This window comes from Liolophura sinensis, chromosome 2, assembly GCF_032854445.1.
Source record: "Liolophura sinensis isolate JHLJ2023 chromosome 2, CUHK_Ljap_v2, whole genome shotgun sequence".
Taxonomy (NCBI): domain Eukaryota; kingdom Metazoa; phylum Mollusca; class Polyplacophora; order Chitonida; family Chitonidae; genus Liolophura; species Liolophura sinensis.
In genome coordinates this window covers 13121548-13147226 of record NC_088296.1, presented here as the reverse complement: position 1 = coordinate 13147226, position 25679 = coordinate 13121548, and the positions used below count along the sequence as shown (strand labels likewise).

At 39.9% G+C, this 25679-nt stretch overlaps 2 protein-coding genes across 2 annotated transcripts; one reads left to right on the top strand and one right to left on the bottom strand.

Annotated features, from left to right (window-relative positions):
• The first annotated feature begins 578 nt into the window (after window positions 1–578).
• LOC135462778 (vacuolar protein sorting-associated protein 72 homolog) lies at window positions 579–9606 on the top strand. The gene is given in 7 exon segments (XM_064740033.1): window positions 579–662; window positions 664–690; window positions 1944–2099; window positions 3186–3297; window positions 4908–5102; window positions 6217–6358; window positions 9159–9606. Coding segments are annotated over 7 exon segments (1062 nt in total). The 3' UTR covers window positions 9505–9606.
• A 2256-nt stretch (window positions 9607–11862) lies between these two features.
• LOC135462777 (meiosis-specific nuclear structural protein 1-like) lies at window positions 11863–25601 on the bottom strand. The gene is made up of 11 exons (XM_064740032.1): window positions 25501–25601; window positions 22109–22327; window positions 21589–21716; window positions 20009–20111; window positions 18406–18635; window positions 17614–17830; window positions 17180–17287; window positions 15766–15888; window positions 13772–13906; window positions 12953–13078; window positions 11863–12402 (listed from the first exon to the last, which is right to left on the bottom strand). Exons 1-11 carry the CDS (start codon window positions 25501–25503, stop codon window positions 12289–12291), a joined length of 1506 nt encoding a protein of 501 aa, XP_064596102.1. The 5' UTR covers window positions 25504–25601; the 3' UTR covers window positions 11863–12288.
• Window positions 25602–25679: the final 78 nt, after the last annotated feature.

Below are 25679 nucleotides of genomic sequence, written 5' to 3'. Positions count from 1 at the left end.
ATTCTGTATGTTGATGTCATTAAGGCAATATTTCTGTATAATTCATTACCATTATCAAGAAAAGAGATAACTAATCTCACAAAGGACAAATGCAGAATCAACTGTGTTAACAAAGACAAAAACAAGAGATCTGATAACAAAGAAGCAGAACATACACATTCACCTACAATGGTATGAGCAAGACTGGGACTACGACAGTGGGTAGAGTTAGTTGAACACATGTAGCTGTTTACTGGCACAAAGTTCAGAGTCTTTTACTTTAAGAGCATCTTTGAATGCAGCCATACAGGTGTATATTTATTTTGGTGTTTTACGCCGTACTCAAGAATATTTCATTTATACAGCGGCGGTCAGCATTATGGTGGGTGAAAACCGGGCAGAGCCTGGAGGAAAGGTTTTCTGACAGACCTTCACACATACGGCTGGAGAGGAAGTCAGCATGAGCTGGACTTGAACTCACAGCAACTGAATGGGTGAGAGACTCCTGGGTCATTACGCTGCGCTAGTGCGCTAACCAACTGAGCCACGGAGGGCACCTGGTGTATAAATAACTGTACTGAACCGTGGTTTGTTTGCAGATGGCGGCCACTCGTGAGAAGAGAAACAATGCCGGATCTCGTATGGCCAGCCTCCTTGATGCGGAAGATGAAGATGACTTCTATAAAAACTACATATGGAGGATTTAATGAGGCTAGTTATTTTAGTACAAAGCATCATGTGTAAATTATACTCTGTATCCTGTTTCAAGCATGTTTCAAGCTGCGTAGCTATGGTATGGTTGTACATATACCATGATAACTCATTTGCATGTGAATTATGAGCTTTCAAATCATTTGGGATGTGGGTCATCACCAAGATGTTAAGATGCTTATTTGTCAGTCACCAGGGCAATTGATCTGAGGGTTCAATCCCAGCCTTGGACAGAGAATTATGCCCCCACCTGCTCGCAAAGCTAATTGGGTTCACACACTTTAACATTTTCTTGAAAGTCACTTGTGCGACAGCGAAATGGTGTGCAAATCTGTATGTCACAAATGGGTAAGTTTGTCAGTAACTTGCCAAATGTTGTCCAAAAAGTTTACCAGGCAACTCACAAGCTGACCATTACCACACATTTAAGTGGGACTGTACTATGCTGAAACATACCTTTCAAAATGCCTTCATAAACAGAAGGTGTACGATGACTGTTGTGGAATATTAAAAGGATACATGCAGTGGAACTCTAAAACAATGTTGTTTTGAGGGAAATGTTGTCATGGCAAAAAAAAAAAATAATAACTAAAAACTGTCGACGTCACCTCTGCATGCTAACTCGATTTCCGCACTGACCACTGGGGCCTTTGGAAAACTGTTGTAAAAACCATTCTTTCATCCCTAGAAGAAAACTGAGAAACCCGATTTAGGTTGGATACCAGTATGCTGGACAGTAATACTGGGTGGTAAATTGTATTAAATTGCAGTTGAATGATTCATGTTCATATATACATGAACAGATGTATGATGTCACAGGTGGCTGAATTGATGTCACAGGTGGCTGAATTGATGTCACAGGTGGCTGAATTGATGTCACTGAATTGCAGCAGTCATCGGGCCCTTGATCAGCGAGGTTGTTCGTTTTAATTTGGTCTCTCTTTTCTTTAGCTTTGACTTTTTGAGATTTGTTTGGTGTCTTGCGAAAGCTTGTGGTTTCCTCAGGGAACTGTAGTTTCCTCCATCTATTAATCTCACCACAATCATAGAAGTGAATTTATTTCTTTTTTTTAAGTGCCAATGAAATAAATAAATAAATATGCACCGGTTCTATATGTGGAGCTATATGTCAAGCTCTGTCAGCATACAAAAATATGTATGCGTTAAATGTCAGTCAAATAAATAAAATAAAATATACAAATGTTGGAATACTGAATGATGGATAAAATATCACACATTTGTCACTTTTTCAGGAAGCTGATGACAATGAATACGAGACTGAAGAATCTGGATCAGAAAATACCGACTCTGATTTTAGCATTGATGAAGATGACGAAGTTAGAAGTGATCTAGAAGATGATGACCAGCCTAAGCGAAAGAAACGAGGAGTGGATACCAAAGCATATAAGGTCATTGTTACATTTTAATTTGTGTTTCCAACAGTGATGTGTATAAGTCAAACGTTCTCGACGACTGTCAAATCAAATATGTAAATAAAATCAGTAACTGTAGAAAAATATTTGAGTTGTATGTAACCAGTATGCTTGGAAGTAGTGTATGATGATTTTACACGTTCGTCGTTATGTGCAGTGGTTTCCATTTGGTTATACACACGATTGAAAAAAAATTATGACGTATTGAAGCTGGAAAGAAAAGATTCTCCAGTGATTAAACGGTGAAATCACACCTGAAAAAAACAACTAAATTGAAGAGAATTAGTTCAAAGCTAGTTTCAAAGAAGGAGGCTGAAGGTTTGAAACGCAGGAGTGATTCAAGTGTATCCATACTGACTTGAGTGCAGTAAGTGAAGCAACAATAACACAGCACAGGACAACAGTCCCTCAATGACAAGCCTTCAGCAAGCGTTATCCCGATTCCAACATTGACTTCTTTGTTTGGGTTAGATGGAAATTGCTTTCTTCACAGGTTCTGTTTGGGTTAGATGGAAATTGCTTTCTTCACAGGTTCTGTGTGGGTTAGATGGAAATTGCTTTCTTCACAGGTTCTGTTTGGGTTAAATGGAAATTGCTTTTTTCACAGGTTCTGTTTGTGTTAGATGGAAATTGCTTTCTTCACAGGTTCTGTTTGGGTTAGATGGAAATTGCTTTCTTCACAGGTTCTGTTTGGGTTAGATGGAAATTGCTTTCTTCACATGTTCTGTTTGGGTTAGATTGAAATTGCTTTTTTTCACAGTTTCTGTTTGGGATAGATAGAAATTGCTTTTTTCAGAGGTTCTGTTCGGGTTAGATGGAAATTGCTTTTTTCACAGGTTCTGTTTGGGTTAGATAGAAATTGCTTTCTTCACAGGTTCTGTTTCTTAATGGAGGTCTCAGGAGTGTGGCAGATTATGGTGATTGAAAAAAAGTTTAAAGTTGGCTTTAATATTAAAAACGAAACACAGAGGAATTGAGGTTTACATATGCATTGTTATTGACTTAGAGAAATGCTGCATAGTAATGATTTTATCGAAATTTAATCCTTGTTTCCTGTTTTAGGAGCCTATCAAAAAGACTCCAAAGATGGCCAAGAGAACCGACGCAAAAGACAAACCTCGTGAAAAGCAGAAGGTGGAGAGAAGTTCTGCAGATGTCAGTCAAGCTGCCATAGGTAAATCTACGCTCTGAATAGCACATGGAGATGTGAATTTTTGAAGCATACATAATTTATTTCTTATCTGCTGTTATATATATAAACACTGAAAAATGTCATAAAATTTTGTAAAGCAAAATGTCTAGTTCTGTCGAGTAACACAGCTGACATGCATGTTAGTGAAAATAAGAAACCTCATCTCCACCCTAAACATAATCTGTGTTTAGTGATAAAACTGTTTTCTACGTCGATGATCTTTGATGTGTCATACGGTGGTTGCTTTTCAGTCAGCACAGACCATTATCTGTATGCAATGATTGAATTAGGTGTTCTGTTGTCTTTTGCATGGTTTTCCAGTGAGGCAGCAATGAGCCTATTGCTAGAAGGCACTCTCGTGGCTGAAATGAGATAAAACAAATAACTTCTTTGATTGGCATTACGAAGTTGCTTGTGTTTTGCCTTGTATATAATAAGACGTCACATTCATGTTTGTCGGTACATCTACACTGCAGCTTCATGTATGGAACAGTGTGTGATTCTGTGTTAAATGTGTGATACTGTGTTAAATGTGTGATACTGTGTGAACAGGCCTTGAGATTACACCTTATTTGGAGACGTCGGAGGCATATTACAAAAGTTGACAATGCCAGGGTTTCAACGTTGTACTGTACTCGTCTCAGTAGGCCTCCGACGCTGAGCTCAGAGGGTGTGCCGCGTGATAGTAGGGCATTATTCAGTATCTCGGATCACAATATGAGCTGTAGACAATTGACTTTTAGTTAGAGCTGCACTGTACATGTGCAAATTCTCACTCTTTTTGCTCTGCGGATTTTCTGATATCACTGAGCAAGCATGACAAACATGACAGCCTGAAGCACATGGCCTCATCAGGAGTGGTCACATGACTATTTCAGTTAATCAGAGACCATTAGTTTGTGGACTCTAGCCTTTCTGATAGACTTTAATGAGACCAAAAGAGCATGTTTCTCTATCAAAAGAAGTTTAACTTCTGTGTACACACACCTACTAAGACTTTTGCACCAGTTTTCAAGTCACATTTAGATCATTGTCAATTTAATTTATCACGTCATTCACTGTTTTATTGTTTTGTGTATCTCATTATTTTGGGTACATTTGTTTTGGGCACACCGTTAGTTATAGTTATCTAAAGGCCAAGCTGTAATCTGAAGGCCAAGCTGTAATCTGAAGGCCTGCTGAACTGTATGATATTGGGTGATGCTGTGTAAACAGTTTGATATTGCGTGAACCGGGCTGCTTTGGTGACCTGATGGATAGACCGCGGATCAAACCTTAGTTGGGTCGTATCAAAGACTTTAAAAATGGCACTTGTTGTCTCCTCTCTTTATGCTCAGCACTGAGAGGATAGAGCAAGGAAAGAGGACTGATTGGCCCGGTGTTGATATAAGAATTTATAAGGACAGTGTGAAAGTGGGCCCAGTGCCATAAGTGAACAGTTTGTTCATATGTTTGACAGTGGTCTTAACTGCTACGGCTGCTATAGCAGAATGTCATGCAAATAAAGCCAGAAGTTGTTTTCTATTCTTATTATTGCAGTATTCAAACTATTGAAACTTCCATTACACAATACCCAAATTGTGTGTTTTCAGACAAGAAGTCGTTACGGCGATCGACCGCACAGAAATCAATAGCCACGGAATTGCGCCTGAAAGAACAGGAGGCTCGGAATCAGATGTTGAAGGACATCGCCGCAAAGAAAAATGTCACGCAAGTACGGCGTCTGACGCAAGACGAGCTTCTGGCTGAGGCTAAATTAACAGAAGAGTTTAATCTGAGGTCGCTGGGTGAGTTATAGTATAATCCACATTGACCAGCCAAAGAACAGTGCTTCTGCTTAGTGGGATAGCCCTCGCATGTAGATTTTCAGTGGAAAGACTGCACTCAAATTTAGGGAAATCAAAAAGCATCCGATCATGTGTGTGAAAGCTCATGCATGCAAAAGCTCAATTTAGGGAAATCAGAAAGTATCTGATCATACATGTGAAAGCTCAGAAAGTGCATAAATTGAGTTACGGGTAGGTGTATTTCAGATGACCCTTCTTCAACCTTTTCAATCGCCTCTGCAGCCAATATTTTGAAACATTCCATGAGAAGTATCAGGTGTAGAGAGGTAATTTGCAAAGTTTTATGAAGGTTGCATCTTTAATTAGACACAAACAAATCATTTTTGGCATCATTTTCATAATAATTGTAATCATAAATTAAGCTGAAAAAAAAGGACTTCAGTGGTTGAATTGAGTTTTTATGGAATTATAGGTGCAATAATTGTAGGAGGTCAGGCACTGTGGATTTCAGATTATTTTAAAGAAAAAACATGTAATGGAAGATTATTGGCATCCACATGTAATGTTCCAGAAATTTAATTAATTTATTAAGGAGTAGTTGCATGTATGTTTCAGACTTCTGCAAGGAGTGTCCTGCTATTTTATTTCACTGTAAAGTTTAATATTTATATATATATAATATACATATATATATATATATATATATATATATATATATATATATATATATATATATATATATACACACACATACATACATACATACATGTACTCAAAAGAAATGAGCATTGGAACAATTACAGCTGAAATGGCTAGTTCTGTCAGAATGTACAGTTTTTTCACAAGCTCTGTTCCCGAGATGTTCCTCCATTTTTTTATGATCTCTGTTTATGAGTTGTCAGTTCCAAATGCTTAGCTTCTTTATAAATTGCTTCTTTTTAAAAGCTTTGTGAAAATTGGGAAACATTTGAAAAATGTATTTTTAATTCAGGAAATATGATACATCTTGTAGTACACATATCAAATATTGAAGGCCCTTCATTACACTTCCGTTGTTTACTCTGGGCACACCAGTCAAATAAATAAATCCTATCCTGATTATCTCCCTTGACAGAGACATACCAGAGGCTGGAGTCTGAGAAGAAAAAAGCTCGAGGGCAGAAACAGATGCATCGTGGACCAATTATACGCTTCCAGTCTGTGACAATGCCCCTGATAGAGGAGATGCTGGACCCAGAGATCAGTGTAGAAGACAGGTAGGAGATGTAAGAATGCAAGAAAGGCTACGTGTCTTCACGAGATTTCAGCTGGCCAAAAAAATAAATAAATTGGGGATATTGATTTATCTGACACTATTGTAATTCTTCCACCATTTCACATGATGTTTTGCAAGGTGTTTATTCAAGCATATTCTGAGATCATTATTCTGTGGAGAGTGATAATTTGTGAAGTCCGGAAATTGGCCAACCCAACCCTGTAGTTTTGTCTCTGAAAACAAATGTAGGAGGTGCCGAAATCATATGCGTAAAGGTTGAGGAACTAGGGTATGAGTCCTCAGTAGTTGTCAGTTTTTTTTGTGGCTTGTAAATGGTGTGGTAGGTGTAATGGTGGTCGCCTTCAGTGAGTTCTTGACAGCTTTAACTTAGACAGGTATAAATTTCATTTTAGAATAAGGTACAGTATTATTGTTATTAGGGATTACACTTCCTGATTATAGCACAGATTCTAGTGCTGATATTTGGTTGAGACCACTGCAGGTTTTGAACCAGCGACCTCAGAGTCAGGCACCAAATCGCCAGCAATACATGTCAACTTAGCTTTAACTTACACCGTTAACGCTTAATGGGGGAGTCACGGACTCGTTCTCATAAAGTGTTGTTCTGGTTGGAAATGTTCAACAGTGTTCACAGGCTTGGAATTTGACTCCAATCAAAGACGTTTATGAAAAAGTAAGTCTTAGGGTGGCGTGTTGAGACCCTCCCTCAGGTGCCTCAGGTCTAGGGCCTGTTTCATGAGGCTTACTTGGCCAAGCCCTTAGCTTCCATGGCAGTGTATGTTGTGGAGAGATAAAGTGCACCACTAAGTAAACTTCATGAAACCAGTCCCTGGCCTTAGTTAGATCTGAAGGTGTGTCAGGTACCTGGTGTTAAGGACTAGGGGGTGGCCTGTTGTGATCCAGCTTCAGCTGCTGCGGATCTGGTCTTGGTTAGGCATGAAGGTGTGTCAGGTACCTGGTGTTAAGGACTAGGGGTGGCCTGTTGTGATCCAGCTTCAGCTGCTGCGGATCTGGTCTTGGTTAGGCATGAAGGTGTGTCAGGTACCTGGTGTTAAGGACTAGGGGGTGGCCTGTTGAGATCCAGCTTCAGCTGCTGCGGGTCTGGCCTTACTATGGTGTGAATATGTGTCAGGTGTTAAGGACTAGGGGTGGCATGTTGAGACCCAGCTTCAGCTGCCCCGGGTCTGGCCTTACTGTGGTCTGAATATGTGTCAGGTGTTAAGGACTAGGGGTGGCGTGTTGAGACCCAGCTTCAGCTGCCCCGGGTCTGGCCTTACTGTGGTCTGAATATGTGTCAGGTGTTAAGGACTAGGGGTGGCGTGTTGAGACCCAGCTTCAGCTGCCCCGGGTCTGGCCTTACTGTGGTCTGAATATGTGTCAGGTGTTAAGGACTAGGGGTGGCGTGTTGAGACCCAGCTTCAGCTGCCCCGGTTCTGGCCTTACTATGGTGTGAATATGTGTCAGGTGTTAAGGACTAGGGGTGGCGTGTTGAGACCCAGCTTCAGCTGCCCCGGGTCTGGCCTTACTGTGGTCTGAATATGTGTCAGGTGTTAAGGACTAGGGGTGGCATGTTGAGACCCAGCTTCAGCTGCCCCGGTTCTGGCCTTACTATGGTGTGAATATGTGTCAGGTGTTAAGGACTAGGGGTGGCGTGTTGAGACCCAGCTTCAGCTGCCCCGGTTCTGGCCTTACTATGGTGTGAATATGTGTCAGGTGTTAAGGACTAGGGGTGGCGTGTTGAGACCCAGCTTCAGCTGCCCCGGGTCTGGCCTTACTATGGTGTGAATATGTGTCAGGTGTTAAGGACTAGGGGTGGCGTGTTGAGACCCAGCTTCAGCTGCCCCGGGTCTGGCCTTACTGTGGTCTGAATATGTGTCAGGTGTTAAGGACTAGGGGTGGCATGTTGAGACCCAGCTTCAGCTGCCCCGGTTCTGGCCTTACTATGGTGTGAATATGTGTCAGGTGTTAAGGACTAGGGGTGGCGTGTTGAGACCCAGCTTCAGCTGCCCCGGTTCTGGCCTTACTATGGTGTGAATATGTGTCAGGTGTTAAGGACTAGGGGTGGCGTGTTGAGACCCAGCTTCAGCTGCCCCGGGTCTGGCCTTACTGTGGTCTGAATATGTGTCAGGTGTTAAGGACTAGGGGTGGCGTGTTGAGACCCAGCTTCAGCTGCCCCGGTTCTGGCCTTACTATGGTGTGAATATGTGTCAGGTGTTAAGGACTAGGGGTGGCGTGTTGAGACCCAGCTTCAGCTGCCCCGGGTCTGGCCTTACTGTGGTCTGAATATGTGTCAGGTGTTAAGGACTAGGGGTGGCGTGTTGAGACCCAGCTTCAGCTGCCCCGGTTCTGGCCTTACTATGGTGTGAATATGTGTCAGGTGTTAAGGACTAGGGGTGGCGTGTTGAGACCCAGCTTCAGCTGCCTTGGGTATGGTCTAAGTTATATCTGAAGGTGTGTCAGGTACCTGGTGAAGTTCAGTGGTTTTCTCCAGGCTTTGTGTGAGGTGTAGGCTACATCATGATATTTGGGACAAGATTCATATTTATATTGTAAACAAAAGCTGCTGGTATGAACTCTAACAAATTAAAAAAAGTACCTTTTCAGTGTAGGTGAGGAGAAGATTACCAGTAGGGCAGGTAGTTGGGGAACTGCCCACATGTTTTAAAACTATGACATATTGTACAGATTGTGGAAGTGGGTGAGGTATTGTAATTTTTGTCATCGATCTGTTGAGGTTTGTAAGGTGAATTTTACTTAGCACTATGTTATTTTCATTACAGTGAAAACTCCAGAGATGACGAGTCAGAAAGTCAAAACCCTGTTGGAAAATGCTCCAGAACTTTTATCACTTTCACAGATGAAAAAGTTTTCAAAGAAGTATTTCCAGTGAAAAGGACGAAAGCCCCAGTCAAACAGTATTGTCCAGTCACAAGGCTTCCTGCCAAATACTTTGATCCTATCACCCAGAGTCCATACGCCAATGCTCAAGCTTTCAAGGTCATTCGAGAAAACTACCTCCAGCAAGAGCAGCAAAATGAAAAACGATTGGCTGAGATGAACAGTCTTTTGGAACAGAAACGAAGACAGCGATTGGCTACACCAACACCACCAGCTGTCCAAACATGACCACTGAGAATCATTTGAACGGACTTCTTATTTTGTTGGAGAATTATTACATTTACCATTAAACTCATTGTAAATACCTGTACACATACATTGTAAATGTACGCATTCATATGTTGATCTTGCTACTCATTTGTTCATTTGGTGTTCAATTTTAACTTGCAATCCCGAGCTTCCTACCACCATAATGCTGGCCACCGTCATATAAGTGAAACATTCTTGAGTATGGCGCAAAACACCAATCATATAAATAAATAGCTTGCCGTCATTGCATATGTTATTACATGTGATTGCAAGACTATAGATGTAATTTTGACTATGTGGGTATACTTTATTTGAATGTGGTGTTTTACACCTTAATGAAAAATGTTTCACCTATACAGTGGTAGCTGTTTCACGTATACAGTGGTAGCTGTTTCACCTATACAGTGGTAGCTGTTTCACGTATACAGTGGTAGCTGTTTCTCCTATACAGTGGTAGCTGTTTCTCCTATACAGTGGTAGCCATTTCACCTATACAGTGGTAGCTGTTTCATGTGTACAGCGGTAGCTGTTTCACGTGTACAGCAGTAGCTGTTTCCTGTATACCATGGTAGCTGTTTCTCCTATACAGTGGTAGCCGTTTCACCTATACAGTGGTAGCTGTTTCATGTATACAATGGTAGCGGTTTCATGTGTACAGCGGTAGCTGTTTCACGTGTACAGCGGTAGCTGTTTCACGTGTACAGGGGTAGCTGTTTCACGTGTACAGGAGTAGCTGTTTCACGTGTACAGCAGTAGCTGTTTCACGTATACAGTGGAGGAAACCATGACCCTCCATAGGTTGCTGCAGAAATTCCAGGTATGACTAAAAAGGAAATCAGCATGAACTTGCAACGACCACATTGGTGAGATGCTAGAAGGCTAACACCCTAACCACAGAGGCGCCCTTGGCAAACTTTACCAGCCTTATTACTTTTCCTCCTTGGTAATAACAACTGCCACACAGTGATGTCCTATTGGTGCAGGCGTCCTGCTCCAAAGCAGGGTTCATTGGTGTTATATGCCACTCAAGAATTTTCCCCTTATGCAATGACAGTCAATGTCATAGGTGGAGAAATCCATTGGTGAAATGCGCCTGTGGTAAACACTCACATATGACAAGTTACTGACAAAACTTTCCCACTTTAAAACCATGATAGTTACATCGTTAGTTGGGCCATACGTATGGCTTTTCCTTTGCTTGGTATGTAGTGTAAAGAAATAGGCCATGATGTATTGATCATTCTGTCATTACCTACATGTAGCAGTCATCAAGGGGAACATTAGCTGATGATGATATCCCAGTGAGGTAGCATGTCATTAGAAGTTATGTGTTGAGAACGGTATATTGGGATTCAAACCTTAGGTGAAATTTTAGGTGGTTAAAGTCTTACACCCATGGTTTGAATCCCCATACCCTTCTCTACACACGGATAACGATGTTGTCCCTACAATATACCATACAACCATCCACAGGCTGTTTGCAGACCATCCCACGTGGCTGGAAAGGGAGCCAACATGAGCTGGATTTAAATTCACAGCAGCTGCACTTGTGAGAGGCTTCCGAGTCTGGACCACTCTGCTGGTTGAGGCCATGAATTTTTGTTGGGCCCGACCCAGGATAGAGACAGATGCTCTGACCAATAGGCCATTGAAGTCGCCAAATGCTGAAAGCAAACTCAAACTGCTGCCCAAGCCAGCAGCAGCAAAAAGCAGTGTAATAACTGATGTGGTTTTCTACCTCAGGGGCACTCTTTACCACAGAAGGCAATATCCTTCTCCACTCCCCAACCCTCACCCCCTCAGTCTCATCCAAAAAATAAGGCAACTATTTCTTTTTCTAAAAACCATTTATTATGATTTCTGATGACTTTTTTGTGGAGAAAATGTACAGTATTGTGAAAGCTATATACAGTCAGAATAAAACAGTACAAGTCGAAATGTTGATATAAAACTCTATTTAAGACCACTTGAAAATTCATCCCCAGACGAATATGAACACGAACCCAAGCCCAAATATCTATTACTTTGTTATAAATATGTCACATTACATACATTCTGCACATGTACAGTACCATTTGTATGTATTCACTGCCTGGTCAACTTCAGATTTCAGCCAAACTTAAATGACAAGTGTTCACATGCACAGAACAATATTTATCATGACAGATAAATACTGTGTAATTATACAAAGAAAATAGAAACCATACAGATTGCCTATTTCAAATTTTTAAAAAAGTTCATATAAATAAAATCAATAATATACAATATAACATTTGCATAGCTATTTACAAAAAATACATATATATATATATATATACTTTAGGAGAAGCAATCCCACTGAAAATGATATAAATCTGTCAGATTTGGTTAACAAGCATGTATCGATTCCTCGATTTTCTTGCCATGTTGTCGAGCAATATCTGTCCAAGAAAATGTTACAATGTATAATTAATTAATTCACTTTTTTATGGTTAAATGCACTAAGGGCAACGATTTACAACCTTTATTTGGTACAGAAAAAAGAAAACAGACAAAATGTGAAAATTAAAAAATACCATCAGCTCTTTACTTGTCAAATATTTTGAGGAGAGTATGTATCTTTGAGAAGTAGAATCAACTTTAGAAAATGATAAAATATATCACAGAATTTTTAGATTAACCAGAAGTTTAGCACGAAAATATTTTCAGTAGGGATCTTTCAACATTCAGGACAAGTAAAACTTTCGGAAAACGTAGAAAAAAAATTTTGGTACATGCTTTTTCTTATTTAAAATTGTTCAAAGATTCCTCATCAAATGGGTCAAATTGGGTCTTAGCATAAGCTGCCTTAAACTCTGGCCCAAGCATGTCCAAATCCTTCTCATCACGGATGACACCCTGAATGAAAAAGTAAATAAAGCGTCTTAGTTTGTATATTCGCACATTAAAATAACAAATACATGACACTATTAACCCAACCATTGTTTACATATGTTCTGTGGAGCAGAAATAAAATTGGTTAAAACGCAATAAAGATTAACTTCAAACTATTACTGCCCATATTTGACAAAACTTTAGGAGGCCAAAGCAAACTACATGTACTTTATTATGTGCTCAAAATATTCTTTTTATTTTTAAAATTCTTTTTAGTTATTATGAAAAAGACATTCGACTACTGGTTTAGAGGAGAATTTCCTATAAGGATATTGTATAATGTAGACACATTACTTAAGTGACAAAAAGGCGCTGTTTATAGAACTACAGCCAACATCTTTATCTATTGAACCTTGCAAAACAGGGGCGATAACTACATCGAGCGCGGACGAAATTATCTCCCCTTCTATCAAACACTTCCTCTTGCATGTTATATACCATTTTATACACGTATATCCACAAGAAATTAGATTTGTCCATGAAATAATTTGACTTAAGCCACAGGTACACTTACCTTGGGCAGGTATCCAAGCAATCTAGCCGCATGTTCCCGTAGCAACCTTTGCCTTTCTTCCTCAATGATTTGTTTACGGTATTGTTCCATTCTTTCTTCCTCCTTCCTACTCTCCAGTTCAAGTTCCTTTTATGAACACGAAATTTTACACATTGTACCTTCAGCTCTTATGAAAAATCTTTGTCCAGGTGGCTTCAATGTTTATTTGATGAGGAAGTATCTACTTACAAAGCAATCTTTATCAACATGCATATACCAGCATTTAAAAGCCTACTCAATCCAAAGCCTTATACATCGTAGCAAAATGAATCAAGGAATTTCAAGTTCCAACTCTTTTATCGTTAAAGGTAAAAAAAACCCTACTGTATCATGTAACCTGTCATAGTGGTTACATTTACTATAACATAAGCGTCTGAAAAAACTCACACAAAATGTAATTTAGAACAGAAGAAAGATGAAGAAATTTGAGAAATTGAACTTAAACCTAAAAAAATTCCTGACTGGAAGAGGTGCCATTTGTGCAACCAGAACAAATCAAGTGAAGTGATTGGTAAATTATTGTAAGTGATAATCTGATGCAGATCTAACTTCCCTCTTATTACTCAAGAACAGTTGCCTCTCCTCACATCTGTTTTCTTTCCTTATTGCACAGAAATATTTGTTTCTGGGATACATACATATAGGTGAACTCCACCTACGTCTTTTTATTACATGGTTATTAGCCTACCTTTGCAACTCAACTGTTTTTTGGGGGGTGGGGGTGGGTATTTTGGTTTATGTCTATTCTTATTTCAGTTTTCACCAATAAAGCTAACTTACCCTATCTTTGGCAAACTGTTCCCTCCTTTTCAAGATCAACTCCTCAACAGCTCTCTTATGTTCCTGCTGCTTCAGTCTCCTCTTCTGAGCGTTCATCTGCTCAATACGATCATCCTCGGCAAACTTAGCCAGAACCTGAGGACACAATAACACAACTGCTTATGGCCCAGAACCTGAGGACACAATAACACAACTGCTTATGGCCCAGAACCTCAGGATACAATAACACAACTGCTTATGGCCCAGAACCTGAGGACACAATAACACAACTGCTTATGGCCCAGAACCTGATGACACAATAACACAACTGCTTATGGCCCAGAACCTGAGGACACAATAACACAACTGCTTATGGCCCAGAACCTGAGGACACAATAACACAACTGCTTATGGCCCAGAACCTGAGGACACAATAACACAACTGCTTATGGCCCAGAACCTGAGGACACAATAACACAACTGCTTATGGCCCAGAACCTGAGGACACAATAACACAACTGCTTATGGCCCAGAACCTGAGGACACAATAACACAACTGCTTATGGCCCAGAACCTGAGGACACAATAACAACTGCTTATGGCCCAGAACCTGAGGACACAATAACACAACTGCTTATGGCCCAGCTGTGACAAATCATGTATACTATTCACCTCCAGCCTTTCTTGCCTGTTGTGAAAGGCATCCTATGCTTTGAATGATTTGTTCTTGGTTTGTGGATATTGCCTGGATGTTATGAAAATTAATACAAAAAATTGCAGTATTTTACACAGACACTATTTTTAACAAACAGCAATAAAGCAAATGACGCAACATCACACATTGTGACCTACTTTTGATGTAATTCTTCAACATTTTCACAGAATTGCAATCTGTTTATTCAAGCGCATTTTGAGGGCATTATACTGTGTATGATACAATTATACTTTACATTTATCTGAAGCTTGATTTTGGCCAACCCAACCAATGAAATTTTGCCTCCAAAATCAAACTGACAAGGTTCATAGATTGCACTGAAATCTGCCCTTTCACGTCTATAATGGCTAACAAAGCTTATCTGTCCCGACAGTTAGGTGCATTAAAACAGAATCCAGGTGATCCACTGAAGCAAAGTAACTCAAAAGAAATTACTTCTAACAATCCCAATATATCAACTTTAGTGAGGCACATTTTAGCCATACATACCTGTACAACTGCTGTACAACTTTTGTAGTGTAAAGTTTCAATTTTCCTTGCTTACAACTGCTCTTTACATGTTCATGCATCTTTCCTCTCTAAATGCCTTTCGTGAAGTGATTATATATTTATAATTTATTTATTTAATTGGTTTCTATGTCGTACTCAAAAATTATTTCACTATATACGAGGGCGGCCAGCATTATGGTGGAAGGAAACCGAGTAAAGCCCGGGGTGACCCACGACCATCCGCAGGTTGCTGCCAGAGCTATATATTAATACAGATGTGTGTAGAAGCAAATGCATATGTCATCATTTACATAACCTTATTGTAACACAACTGTAATCTACTGCATTACAACATAAAATGTTTAAAATGACTGGTTTACTGGTTTACGTGAGCACGTTCACACCTGACAGTTGGAAAACATTGGAAACGTTTCAGGTAAGTTTTAACTGGCTTGATAGCTACACTCACAAGCCAATTATGTTTGTGTGAGGTTTTCATCTGAACGAGAGGTGATCCAGCACTTCTGTATTATGGCTGCTTTTGTAAATTCACTGCTTCATTCTGGGTTTGATGATTCCATGCAGAGATAAATGAAAAATTGATTGTCACAACAATGCCTGTTGTGTCAACATCTTCTTGTCTCCTTGGCATGCTTTGACAACCCAATATTGATATTCATGTATCTTTGAGGATCGCTGTTCAGTGCAATTGATGCACTGCTATGTAATGCCACTGAAATACAGACTCCATGGAACTCCTGATCCAGTCTTGTGGAATGTCTGTCATGCTGTAATGGAGACCAACGGTTACCTGTTGTCTAAACGCCTCCTCTTCCTCTATCTCGGCTTGTTTCCTCAGAGCCTTGAAGTGCATCTGCTGAGCGTGGGTCTGTTGTAACTCAAGTCTCTGTCGGAATGCTCTCTCCATGTCAGCCTGTCCAAGAGAACATAACCCAATATTTATACACATTCTTAAGGTGACCAAAAGACCAAACATCACTGGGGGAATATTACATCAAATATTGAATAGCACAATGTTTTTACTTTTTTTTTTATTTAAATTTCATGACATAACCAGATACATTTCAGCGCTAATACGTCTCCATTAATGGGAGAATCACTGGCAGACTTATTCAAACTAATGTGCAGGTGTGTGGATGTGAAATATTATCACCCCACTGGTACTAATTTTATGATACAGAGAACTTGTAACAGCAACTACTGATACTGATACTACTCCCCATGCATGTATATCTGCTCAGACATGTACATCTGCTGGCAGCTGTCCAGAGATTTGTCACAAGCTCAAGTGTGCTGGCAGCTGTCCAGAGATTTGTCACAAGCTCAAGTGTGCTGGCAGCTGTCCAGAGATTTGTCACAAGCTCAAGTGTGCTGGCAGCTGTCCAGAGATTTGTCACAAGCTCAAGTGTGCTGGCAGCTGTCCAGAGATTTGTCACAAGCTCAAGTGTGCTGGCAGCTGTCCAGAGATTTGTCACAAGCTCAAGTGTGCTGGCAGCTGTCCAGAGATTTGTCACAAGCTCAAGTGTGCTGGCAGCTGTCCAGAGATTTGTCACAAGCTCAAGTGTGCTGGCAGCTGTCCAGAGATTTGTCACAAGCTCAAGTGTGCTGGCAGGTGTCCAGAGATTTGTCACAAGCTCAAGTGTGCTGGCAGCTGTCCAGAGATTTGTCACAAGCCCAAGTGTGCTGGCAGCCGTCCAGAGATTTGTCACAAGCTCAAGTGTGCTAGCAGGTGTCCAGAGATTTGTCACAAGCTCAAGTGTGCTGGTAGCTGTCCAGAGATTTGTCACAAGCTCAAGTGTGCTGGCAGCTGTCCAGAGATTTGTCACAAGCTCAAGTGTGCTGGTAGCTGTCCAGAGATTTGTCACAAGCTCAAGTGTGCTGGCAGCTGTCCAGAGATTTGTCACAAGCTCAAGTGTGCTGGTAGGTGTCCAGCGATTTGTCACAAGCTTAAGTGTGCTGGCAGCTGTCCAGAGATTTGTCAGCCACCCAGCAAATGGTAATGTTTTACTCTGATACTCCGGTTTCATCCATACAAAAAAAACAGGGAGTACTTTCAGAAAACTTACCCATGAATAATGTCCCCTTATGGCACAATCACCTAGACAACACCTTTCAAACAAAGTTATGATAAACATGAAGCTGGATAATAAAGTATTGTCAAAGAGGTCCTTGACCTGAGTAATGTCTTACTTAAAATCCCTTACCTTTTCTTTCTGTCTCTCTTTCTCTTCTTCCTCTTCCATGTAGAGCTCCAGTCTGACTCTCTCCATCTCTTCTCTCTCTGCCTCACGCTCAGCAATTTCTTTAGACAACTGTCAAAAATAAACAAGGGGGGAAGTAAACAATAACACATGGAAATGTATCAAACTGTATTAATTTTTGTCAGACCTATTTTGAAATTATTAAAAGAATTTGAAATACAAATTTCATTACCCTACTGTTAATATGTATTATGGGTACAATGATCAGCAGAGAATCTAGCAAAAACAAAGAATTCATTTAATAAATCATAAGTTTTTGTATTATAACAGCAAAAAAAAAAAAAAAAAATGACATCTTTGTTAGTCAATTTAAAATCATTATGCTTAAAAAAATGTTTCCAGTAGTGCGTTTCACACATGACAAAATCATAACTTACAGCATCTTGCACTCTTGACATCTGCTCTTCTTTCTTTTTCTTTTCCTGGGTTCGTTCCTTTTCTCTTTCGTTCTGGAATTTTGCGTACTCCATAATTTTGCGGTTTTCCTCCTCCATTCTGCGACATTCTTCGTCCTTCCAGCGTTTGCGTGCCTCTGTGAATTCTGCGATGAACTCTTGGGTAGCTTTCCTCTTTTTCAGTCGCAGTTCGTAATCTCTGTAATACACATCATTAACAAATCAGTGATTAGTATTTCACACCAAACTCGTTCTAAACAGAACCAGCATTAGCTACATACATTTCATCCCGTAACATACCAAAACATTAAGTTTTATTACCCAAGTGCCCTATTACAGCACAATGATCTAGGACATGCACGAGCCTTTCACCAACATAAAGTTCAGCTCATGATGGCTTCCAATGGCCATGGGTTTCCCCTGGGCTCTGCCTGGTTTCCTCACACCATAATGCTGGCCGCCATCGTATTAGTGAAAATATTCTTGAGCAACTAAATAGATAAACTAACCCTATCAGCCTCCTAACGTAACAGACTGCAATGTTTAAATCCAGCTCTCACTGTTAAACACTTGTCAAAACAGTGTTACACACCAGTCAAACCTCACTATCTCCCTTGAAAAAGACAAACCGGAGGCTGGAGTCTGAAAAAATGTGGGTAGAAACAGATGCATCGTGGACCACTCATTTGCTTCAAACCAAAAATGCAAACGTAGTCAATTTCCTGTTGGAGGCTCTTCAACATGTCACCATTAGAATTTTTTGCCAAGACTCACTTTTGGTCTTCCTCGTAGATCTTCCTGACGATTTCGTCAATCATGAGCTTCTCCTTGAGGAACTCTTCGTAAGCCTGCTGCCTCTTCAGCTCCTTCTCTTCCAGCTGTTTCTCCAGCTCCTGCTGGTACCTGACCTGCTCGCGGTAACGCTCCTCCATCTTCACCCTCTCAGCCTCCTGCGCACGTGCATGCTCCTCCTTCATTTGCTGGGCAATCTCGGCGTCACGGTACTAAACATGAGAAACTTTAGCTTAATTTCCACATGTGAAAGAAAATGTTGTCAATGAAACTAATTGCCCATTGGTTTAATTAAGGTTTCTTCTTGAGAAAGACAATTTCTCCCAAGGATCTGATAAGATGGGCAAATCATGTGAGAAAAGAGAAACTGTGTATTCCTCATACAATTACATGTGAATGTTAAAAAGAGAAGGCTAAATCTCCAAAATATGAGAAGAATAAAGGTACTTTCCAGCACTTTCAGAGACCACCCAGTTTATGAACAAACTTTCATATGAAGATCATTAGGCAGTATTTTCGTAGCTTATTTATTAGTCTATTTAGAACACCTTCCAAAGATACATGCTAAAATAGACTTTTAGGGCCCTGAAGACATCTCAAAAGCATTCCAGTCCTTTCAAGGATCAGTACGGACTGTGTTTTATAATAAATGAATTGGATATGGAAGGTCAGATGCTTCTGATACTCAAGCTGCTGAAACCACATCCTTCATGTCTGACTGGAGATAAATTCATGGGAGCAAATCACTACATAATTCACAAAGTAAGAAGTACTTCACCAGTACAGAATTGTAAAGGTCTAAAATACAACTAAAACATTTTGGCCATTCATAAATAATGTTACTTGTTTAAAAAAAGGGGTCTTCATAAGACCAATAATCAGGTAACACCCCTAGCATATACCACAGCTGTATGCTAACACCCCTAGCATATACCACAGCTGTATGCTAACACCCCTGGCATATACCACAGCTGTATGCTAACACCCCTAGCATATACCACAGCTGTATGCTGACACCCTTAGCATATACCACAGCTGTATGCTGACACCCCTAGCATATACCACAGCTGTATGCTGACACCCCTAGCATATACCACAGCTGTATGTTAACACCCCTAGCATATACCACAGCTGCATACTAACACCCCTAGCATATACCACAGCTGTATGCTGACACCCCTAGCATATGCCACAGCTGTATGCTAACACCCCTAGCATATACCACAGCTGTATGCTAACACCCCTAGCATATACCACGGCTGTATGCTAACACCCCTAGCATATACCACAGCTGTATGTTAACACCCCTAGCATATACCACAGCTGTATGCTAACACCCCTAGCATACACCACAGCTGCATACTAAAACCCCTAGCATATACCACAGCTGTATGCTAACTGCCATGTCTCACTTCAGGCCTATCAAATTCCCTGAGTGATTTAACCTACCATACCATACTATAACATATCACCTCACCCATCATCTAAACATATCACCTCACCTAACATATCACCTCACCTCACATATCACCTAACGTATCATCTAACTTCATACAGCTGCCTCTCTGTAAATGATGATACCTACCATATTATCATACTTGTGAGCTTCTTTCTCTGCAATCTGTGCTGATCTTTCCTTATTCATGTATGCTGACTTTAACATGGCCTCAAGTTCTCTTAATTCCGGGCTGAAAACACAAAGAGGGGTACATACGGTTTATCTGACAACTCGTAAATTAAAGCTCTACAATACAACCACTGACATCTACTTTATAGTGCTTATCATGCTTATAGTAAATATAGCACTGTAAGGGACATGGTTGCTCAAAATTTGGATTTTTAAATAAATTCTGATTGTGATGTCTTAACAACATTTTGAAGTTCGTTCTTAAACTAAACCACTCGCATTGAAATAAAAAATATTCATTGAGTAAGTAGATTGTATGAGCCCAGAGAAGTCCTGCCATCATTCCCGGAGAAGTCCTGCCATTATTCCCAGAGAAGTCCTGCCATTATTCCCGGAGAAGTCCTGCCATTATTCCCAGAGAAGTCCTGCCATTATTCCCAGAGAAGTCCTGCCATCATTCCCGGAGAAGTCCTGCCATTATTCCCAGAGAAGTCCTGCCATTATTCAAATTCAACACAAAAAGGGTAGGCCATATTGCCTTAATATTCATCCAGAAGGGCCCAAAGCATATGCGCAGCATTTGGATAGTTCCCTACAGTGTATGACACCAACTTTCAATCGGCCAACGTACACACAGATCCATGCAGAGTACAGCACTTTAACAGCATTGAGAAAAGGCTATGAGCAATCTTCTCATTAAACAGAAACATGTGTCTGTTTGAAGTTTAACACCCCCCGCCCACGACAACATATGCACCCAGTTATCAAACAGTAGTTTTGCGACATCTCCCCTGTTTGATGAGACCCTTTTGTTTCTTCAATGTACTCCATCATTCAAACTGACCACCAATCACAACTCTAGACTTGCTTGTCAACCTGTGGAGCTCATTTTTACGCCTCTCTTTGCCTGATCTTGTCAACGAATGAGCCACAAGCTCTTCTTTTAAGCTTGTAATCAGCTATGTTTGTTTACATATGAAGATTACCGCGCGTTGTGCGCATGTTCCATTTCCACTGAACTGACAGTGCCTCATTTAAACATTCTGGCAGAATTTCCAGTTTTTTTATGTTATTTTTAAACATCCACTTAAAGAACAATGCTGGGAGTGGGATCAACAAAAAGCTTGTAACTTCTGCTTCTTGAGAAAAATACCCAACACTCATGTCATTCTGTAATGATGCAAAAATACCTAATATTTGGGCAACCACATCCCTTTACTTTTTGTAAGTTATCTTTCTCATCTAGAGACAGCAGGATTTCAACAACTGGTAGCCAAATGGTCTAAACAGGCAATTCAGTGCTATACTCCCCCGACGTCATTGGTTTGAAACCTGGAGTTGTCTCAGACTATTTCAAGCACAACAGACTATACAATATCCAGACAGTGTAAATCAAAAAAAATAAAAATACTGCTTTTTCAACCACTGATTGGACATTTAAGCTGTTTTTCACTTTGAGATACATGTATGAGGAAGACAATTCAGGACATCAATCAAGCCACTGCGGATTTCAGGATTTGGAAAAATTTCAACCCTACCTCTCCTCTCTTAGTTGTTGCCGTATTTTTTCATCCCTTAGTTTCTCCATCTTGATTCTCTCCAACTCTTTAGCCAGTTTTTCATCCTGCTCAAGTTGTCTCTCTTTCAGCTCTTTGTTTCTCTGTGCCTGCAAACATAAAACATGACTAAAGACGAGGTTGTTACCCAAACATGAAAATACAAAATCTGTACTACCATTACTTTGTAAATGTATTTTCATTCACCGATTTATACTTTCTTGATGTTTAAGCTTTTCGTTTTCCTAATCACACTTTAACCCTAATGAAGAATCAATTCTTAAAGCTCAAGATCACAGTGACAAGACCACACCAAACACAGATGAAACTAAAACAAGCCAAATGTTTGATGCTGCACAAGTTCAACAATAGAGGATGTAATTCACCGCAGCGCAACCTGTTGTGATAGGCAAATCTGTGGACACTTCACTGTTCACATATCAAGAGTTCTTTCCAAAAAATTCTGAAGCACACTGTAAGAGAACTGTTTCTGAGTACTCACATTAACAATGGCCTCTTCCATTTCTCTCTCCTTTTGCTCCATATGATAACGTCTCAAGAACCTTCTCTCTTCAACTGTTTCTTCACTCGCCAAATTTGCCTGTAGCATCTGTTCCTCAGCGAGATGGCGCAAAGCATCCTCCCTAGCCTCTTCCTGGTGACGTGACTTGGCCATCATTTTTTCACGCTGGGCGTTTGTCATTGCTCTCCGTACAGTCGTCTGCGAGTGAAGAGTTTATTACAGAGTTCATACAGCCATGGAGTTTCAAGATCTGAAACTGTTTAGCTTGATACTATATTAAACATTTTTATATCAAGCTAAAAAGTTTCTGATCAAGGATATCGTTGTAGTTTTTCAGAGCTATTTTTCTTATCTTTGAATGAAAATACACTTTAAACATTCTTTCTCAGTTTCACAAAACTTCATATTTATTTGTTTTTTTGGATTGGTGATTTACGCCGTACTCAAGAATATTTCATTTATACGACGGCGGCCAGCATTATGTTGGGTGGAAACCGGGCACAGCCCGGGGGAAACCCACAACCATCCGCAGGTTGCTGTCAGACCTTCCCACGTACGGCCACAGAGGAAGACGGCATGAGCTGGACTTGACCTCACAGCGACCGCATTGGTGAGAGACTCCTGGCTCATTACGCTGTGCTAGCGTGCTAACCAACTGAGCCACAGAGGCCCCGCAGAGGTCTACTCAAAGTTGAAGTGGACTTAAAATTCTTAGCTAGGCTAAATGTCAATCCATCTTCATTTGCTGCATGTGTCCAGAATACCATCTCTGCTTGCTCATGTTTGCTATGTCATTAAAGAGGAAAGAATAACGTGACAAACACCACCAAGTATTCAACATAAGTGCAGCAAGTAAAGAGAGCTGGTTATTAGCAGCTGTGTGCAAAAGTCTGCAATAACAATAAAGCATTGCCGGCACCAACTCTACTGTAGTGACTGTCTTTTACCACTTTCGATAGCTTGGTGTTCATGATAATAGCAAAAAAAAAAGTGATAAAAGATGGAAAGAAATTATCTGAATCTGAACCACAGCTACATACAATGTCCATTGGGCTTGAGTGAAAACCAGTGAAAAGAAATAAACTTTGCTCTCAGACAGCAGTGCTGGGCTACATGTATAGCTGTCGTGGACACCAATTCAGCATTTGTCTGTGTGCCTGAATAGGTAAAAATAAGAAAAAAGAAAAAATGAAAAAAAATATGGAAAGGAATGTGGGAACTGAACCCTAGACTGTTCCTAGCACTGAGAAACTAGCATAGAGATTAAGTAGCTTTGATCTGTCGAGAACAAAAGACACAAACAATACATCGTCGCAAAGTTGGTGCCCATTCCCACAGTAACTAGTTTCCTGCAGTCTAGCATTAGGCTCGCATGTTTGAATTTTGGAGAAAAAACCGAATGATTTCAAAAAACTTTTTGGGGAAATTACGTGAAAAAACTACAACTCAAATGGGAAAACTTCTTTGAAATTCATAATCCTGAGGGTCAATGTATTCCCAGAAATGTTTTGGTCAATTTAATTACAAGTGCAGTTTTTAGAGTTGACCTATTTTTCAGCTGATTTCACTGGGTAGATTTGGGCCCAATTTGCATACCAAACTCAACGATTTCTGGAATCATTGTAGAGCGATCCACCGGTAAACTGTAAAAACGAAATTTTATTTTGATAGGTTTAGCTGTTTTGGACAAGATTTTTTAAGATTATCAAACAAATTAAAAATGGTTGCTAAATCATGTGACTGGCCATGCAGCACAAAATGTCAAAACCTGTTTCATTGTTGTTTAAGAAATAATATTTCTGCTATTGGTGTCTAGCTGCAGTTTTATAGTCAATAATGTGAACAAGGTTATTATTTTTATTTAAAATTGTTTAACCTCATCCACTTGACTGACTATATTAAACACTGCCGTTAGACATTAATTCCATAATCCTTCCAAAAAGGCTTAATGCAGGTATTTTATATTCTGCATCCCATTTTATAAAAGACTCATCCTTTCTATTTACGTGATGAGACGCACAGGTTTTGCACGCCAATCCTTACAGGGAGTAAAACTCTGTACGAAACAAGGCTCAGCAGTATCAGGTTACACAACAAACACAGTGATGTTAAACCCTTAAATTACACATGAAAAACTCCAGTCATGTAAACACTTTTACACCCATACAGTGTAGCTTTGGAAGAAGGCAGCAAAGTTACCCTAAATAGCACACAACTTGCAAGGTTATCCACAACAGGCAAAACCATTGTTTTTTGACCAAAGGGGTGCCAGTCTATGTAGTCACTGATTTTAGTTAAAATGGTAAATGCAGCTTTGAAAATAATCTGATAATTGTTGTGAACGGTGAAACATTTGTTAGTATAGGTCTGTTTGTAATCTTCAACAATGACACATCTCTCCCCATGGAAAGAACACGTATTGTTTACGTATCATCAATTACACACTGATAAGTACATGTACATGTTCCATCTTTCAATAACGTAATGGTAATGAAATACTGGTAATGAAATACAAAGTTGCAAATCATCTGATATACACTGATTACATATTTAACCTTTCTGTGACGTCATGATGTCACAATAGCTTTTGCCAAGGATAGAATGAAATTAATAATGTCGCAAGACATTGTTCTCTTACACCTGGCGTGTGATATCTATACATTTATTTCAGTGAAAACATCCCGTTTATAACAGGCTCGTACGTTCTATTTACATCATCGGACAAGCGCTTTGCACAAAGGGAGTAAAACATGAAATTTATATATATCTTTGACTGTCATCCTTATAAGCGATACGAAAAACGGTCAAGGGTAATAGCATCATTACTAAAACTCCGACGTTTGGTTTTCTACCTTTACCAGTTTTAGAGATAATGCAATTTTAGGAGCTCACTAAGAATAATAATAATATGAACGATTTCAAGAGGTGTCCCGGTAGGATAGTATGAACCCCTAATAATATGCTCCAATGCAAGGCAGAACTAGAAGCAGACTATGTGCACGACATGTCATAAATTATATTTTAGTGTTGTGTTGAAACTTGAAAATAGCAAGACCTAGATAGGCCTATCGATCCGGAGAGGTTTAACTCTGATTCTTAAGTAACCTGTACTCTAACAGCACAGTAAGTATACACATTGCTTGCTTTTCAGAAAATAAGAGCAACACCCACCAGATCATTCTGACTAATCCTGCTGCATACGAATGCAGAGATTACTTCAAGTTCAGTATTTGCAACATAATTTATTTACGCCAACGACATGTTGTTGTTGTTGTTGTTGTTACGGTGCACGAGCAAGATATTCACTGATAAAGAAAACCTATTAATCCTGCTTGTTAAAGATTTTGTGGATTAAATGAGAAGTTACTTACCATTTTTGTGGTTGTCAAAATGGACAGAATGGCCAATAACGGAGAATATAACGAACGAAAATCAGTGTGACCCGCCAAAAACAATGTGGACGCGTCCCTGTTTTGTGTTGCTAAGGTGAATCTATCTACGAATTTAGGGGGTTAACTCGTAACCCATGTGTAAACACAATTTCAAATAA

Coding starts and splice junctions, on each gene's coding strand:
- LOC135462777 (XM_064740032.1), bottom strand. Junction 18,636..20,008: donor CTCACAAGTATGATAATATG/GTAGGTATCATC, acceptor TCTCATGTTTAG/TACCGTGACGCCGAGATTGC. Junction 15,889..17,179: donor AAGAGAGACAGAAAGAAAAG/GTAAGGGATTTT, acceptor TCTCTTGGACAG/GCTGACATGGAGAGAGCATT.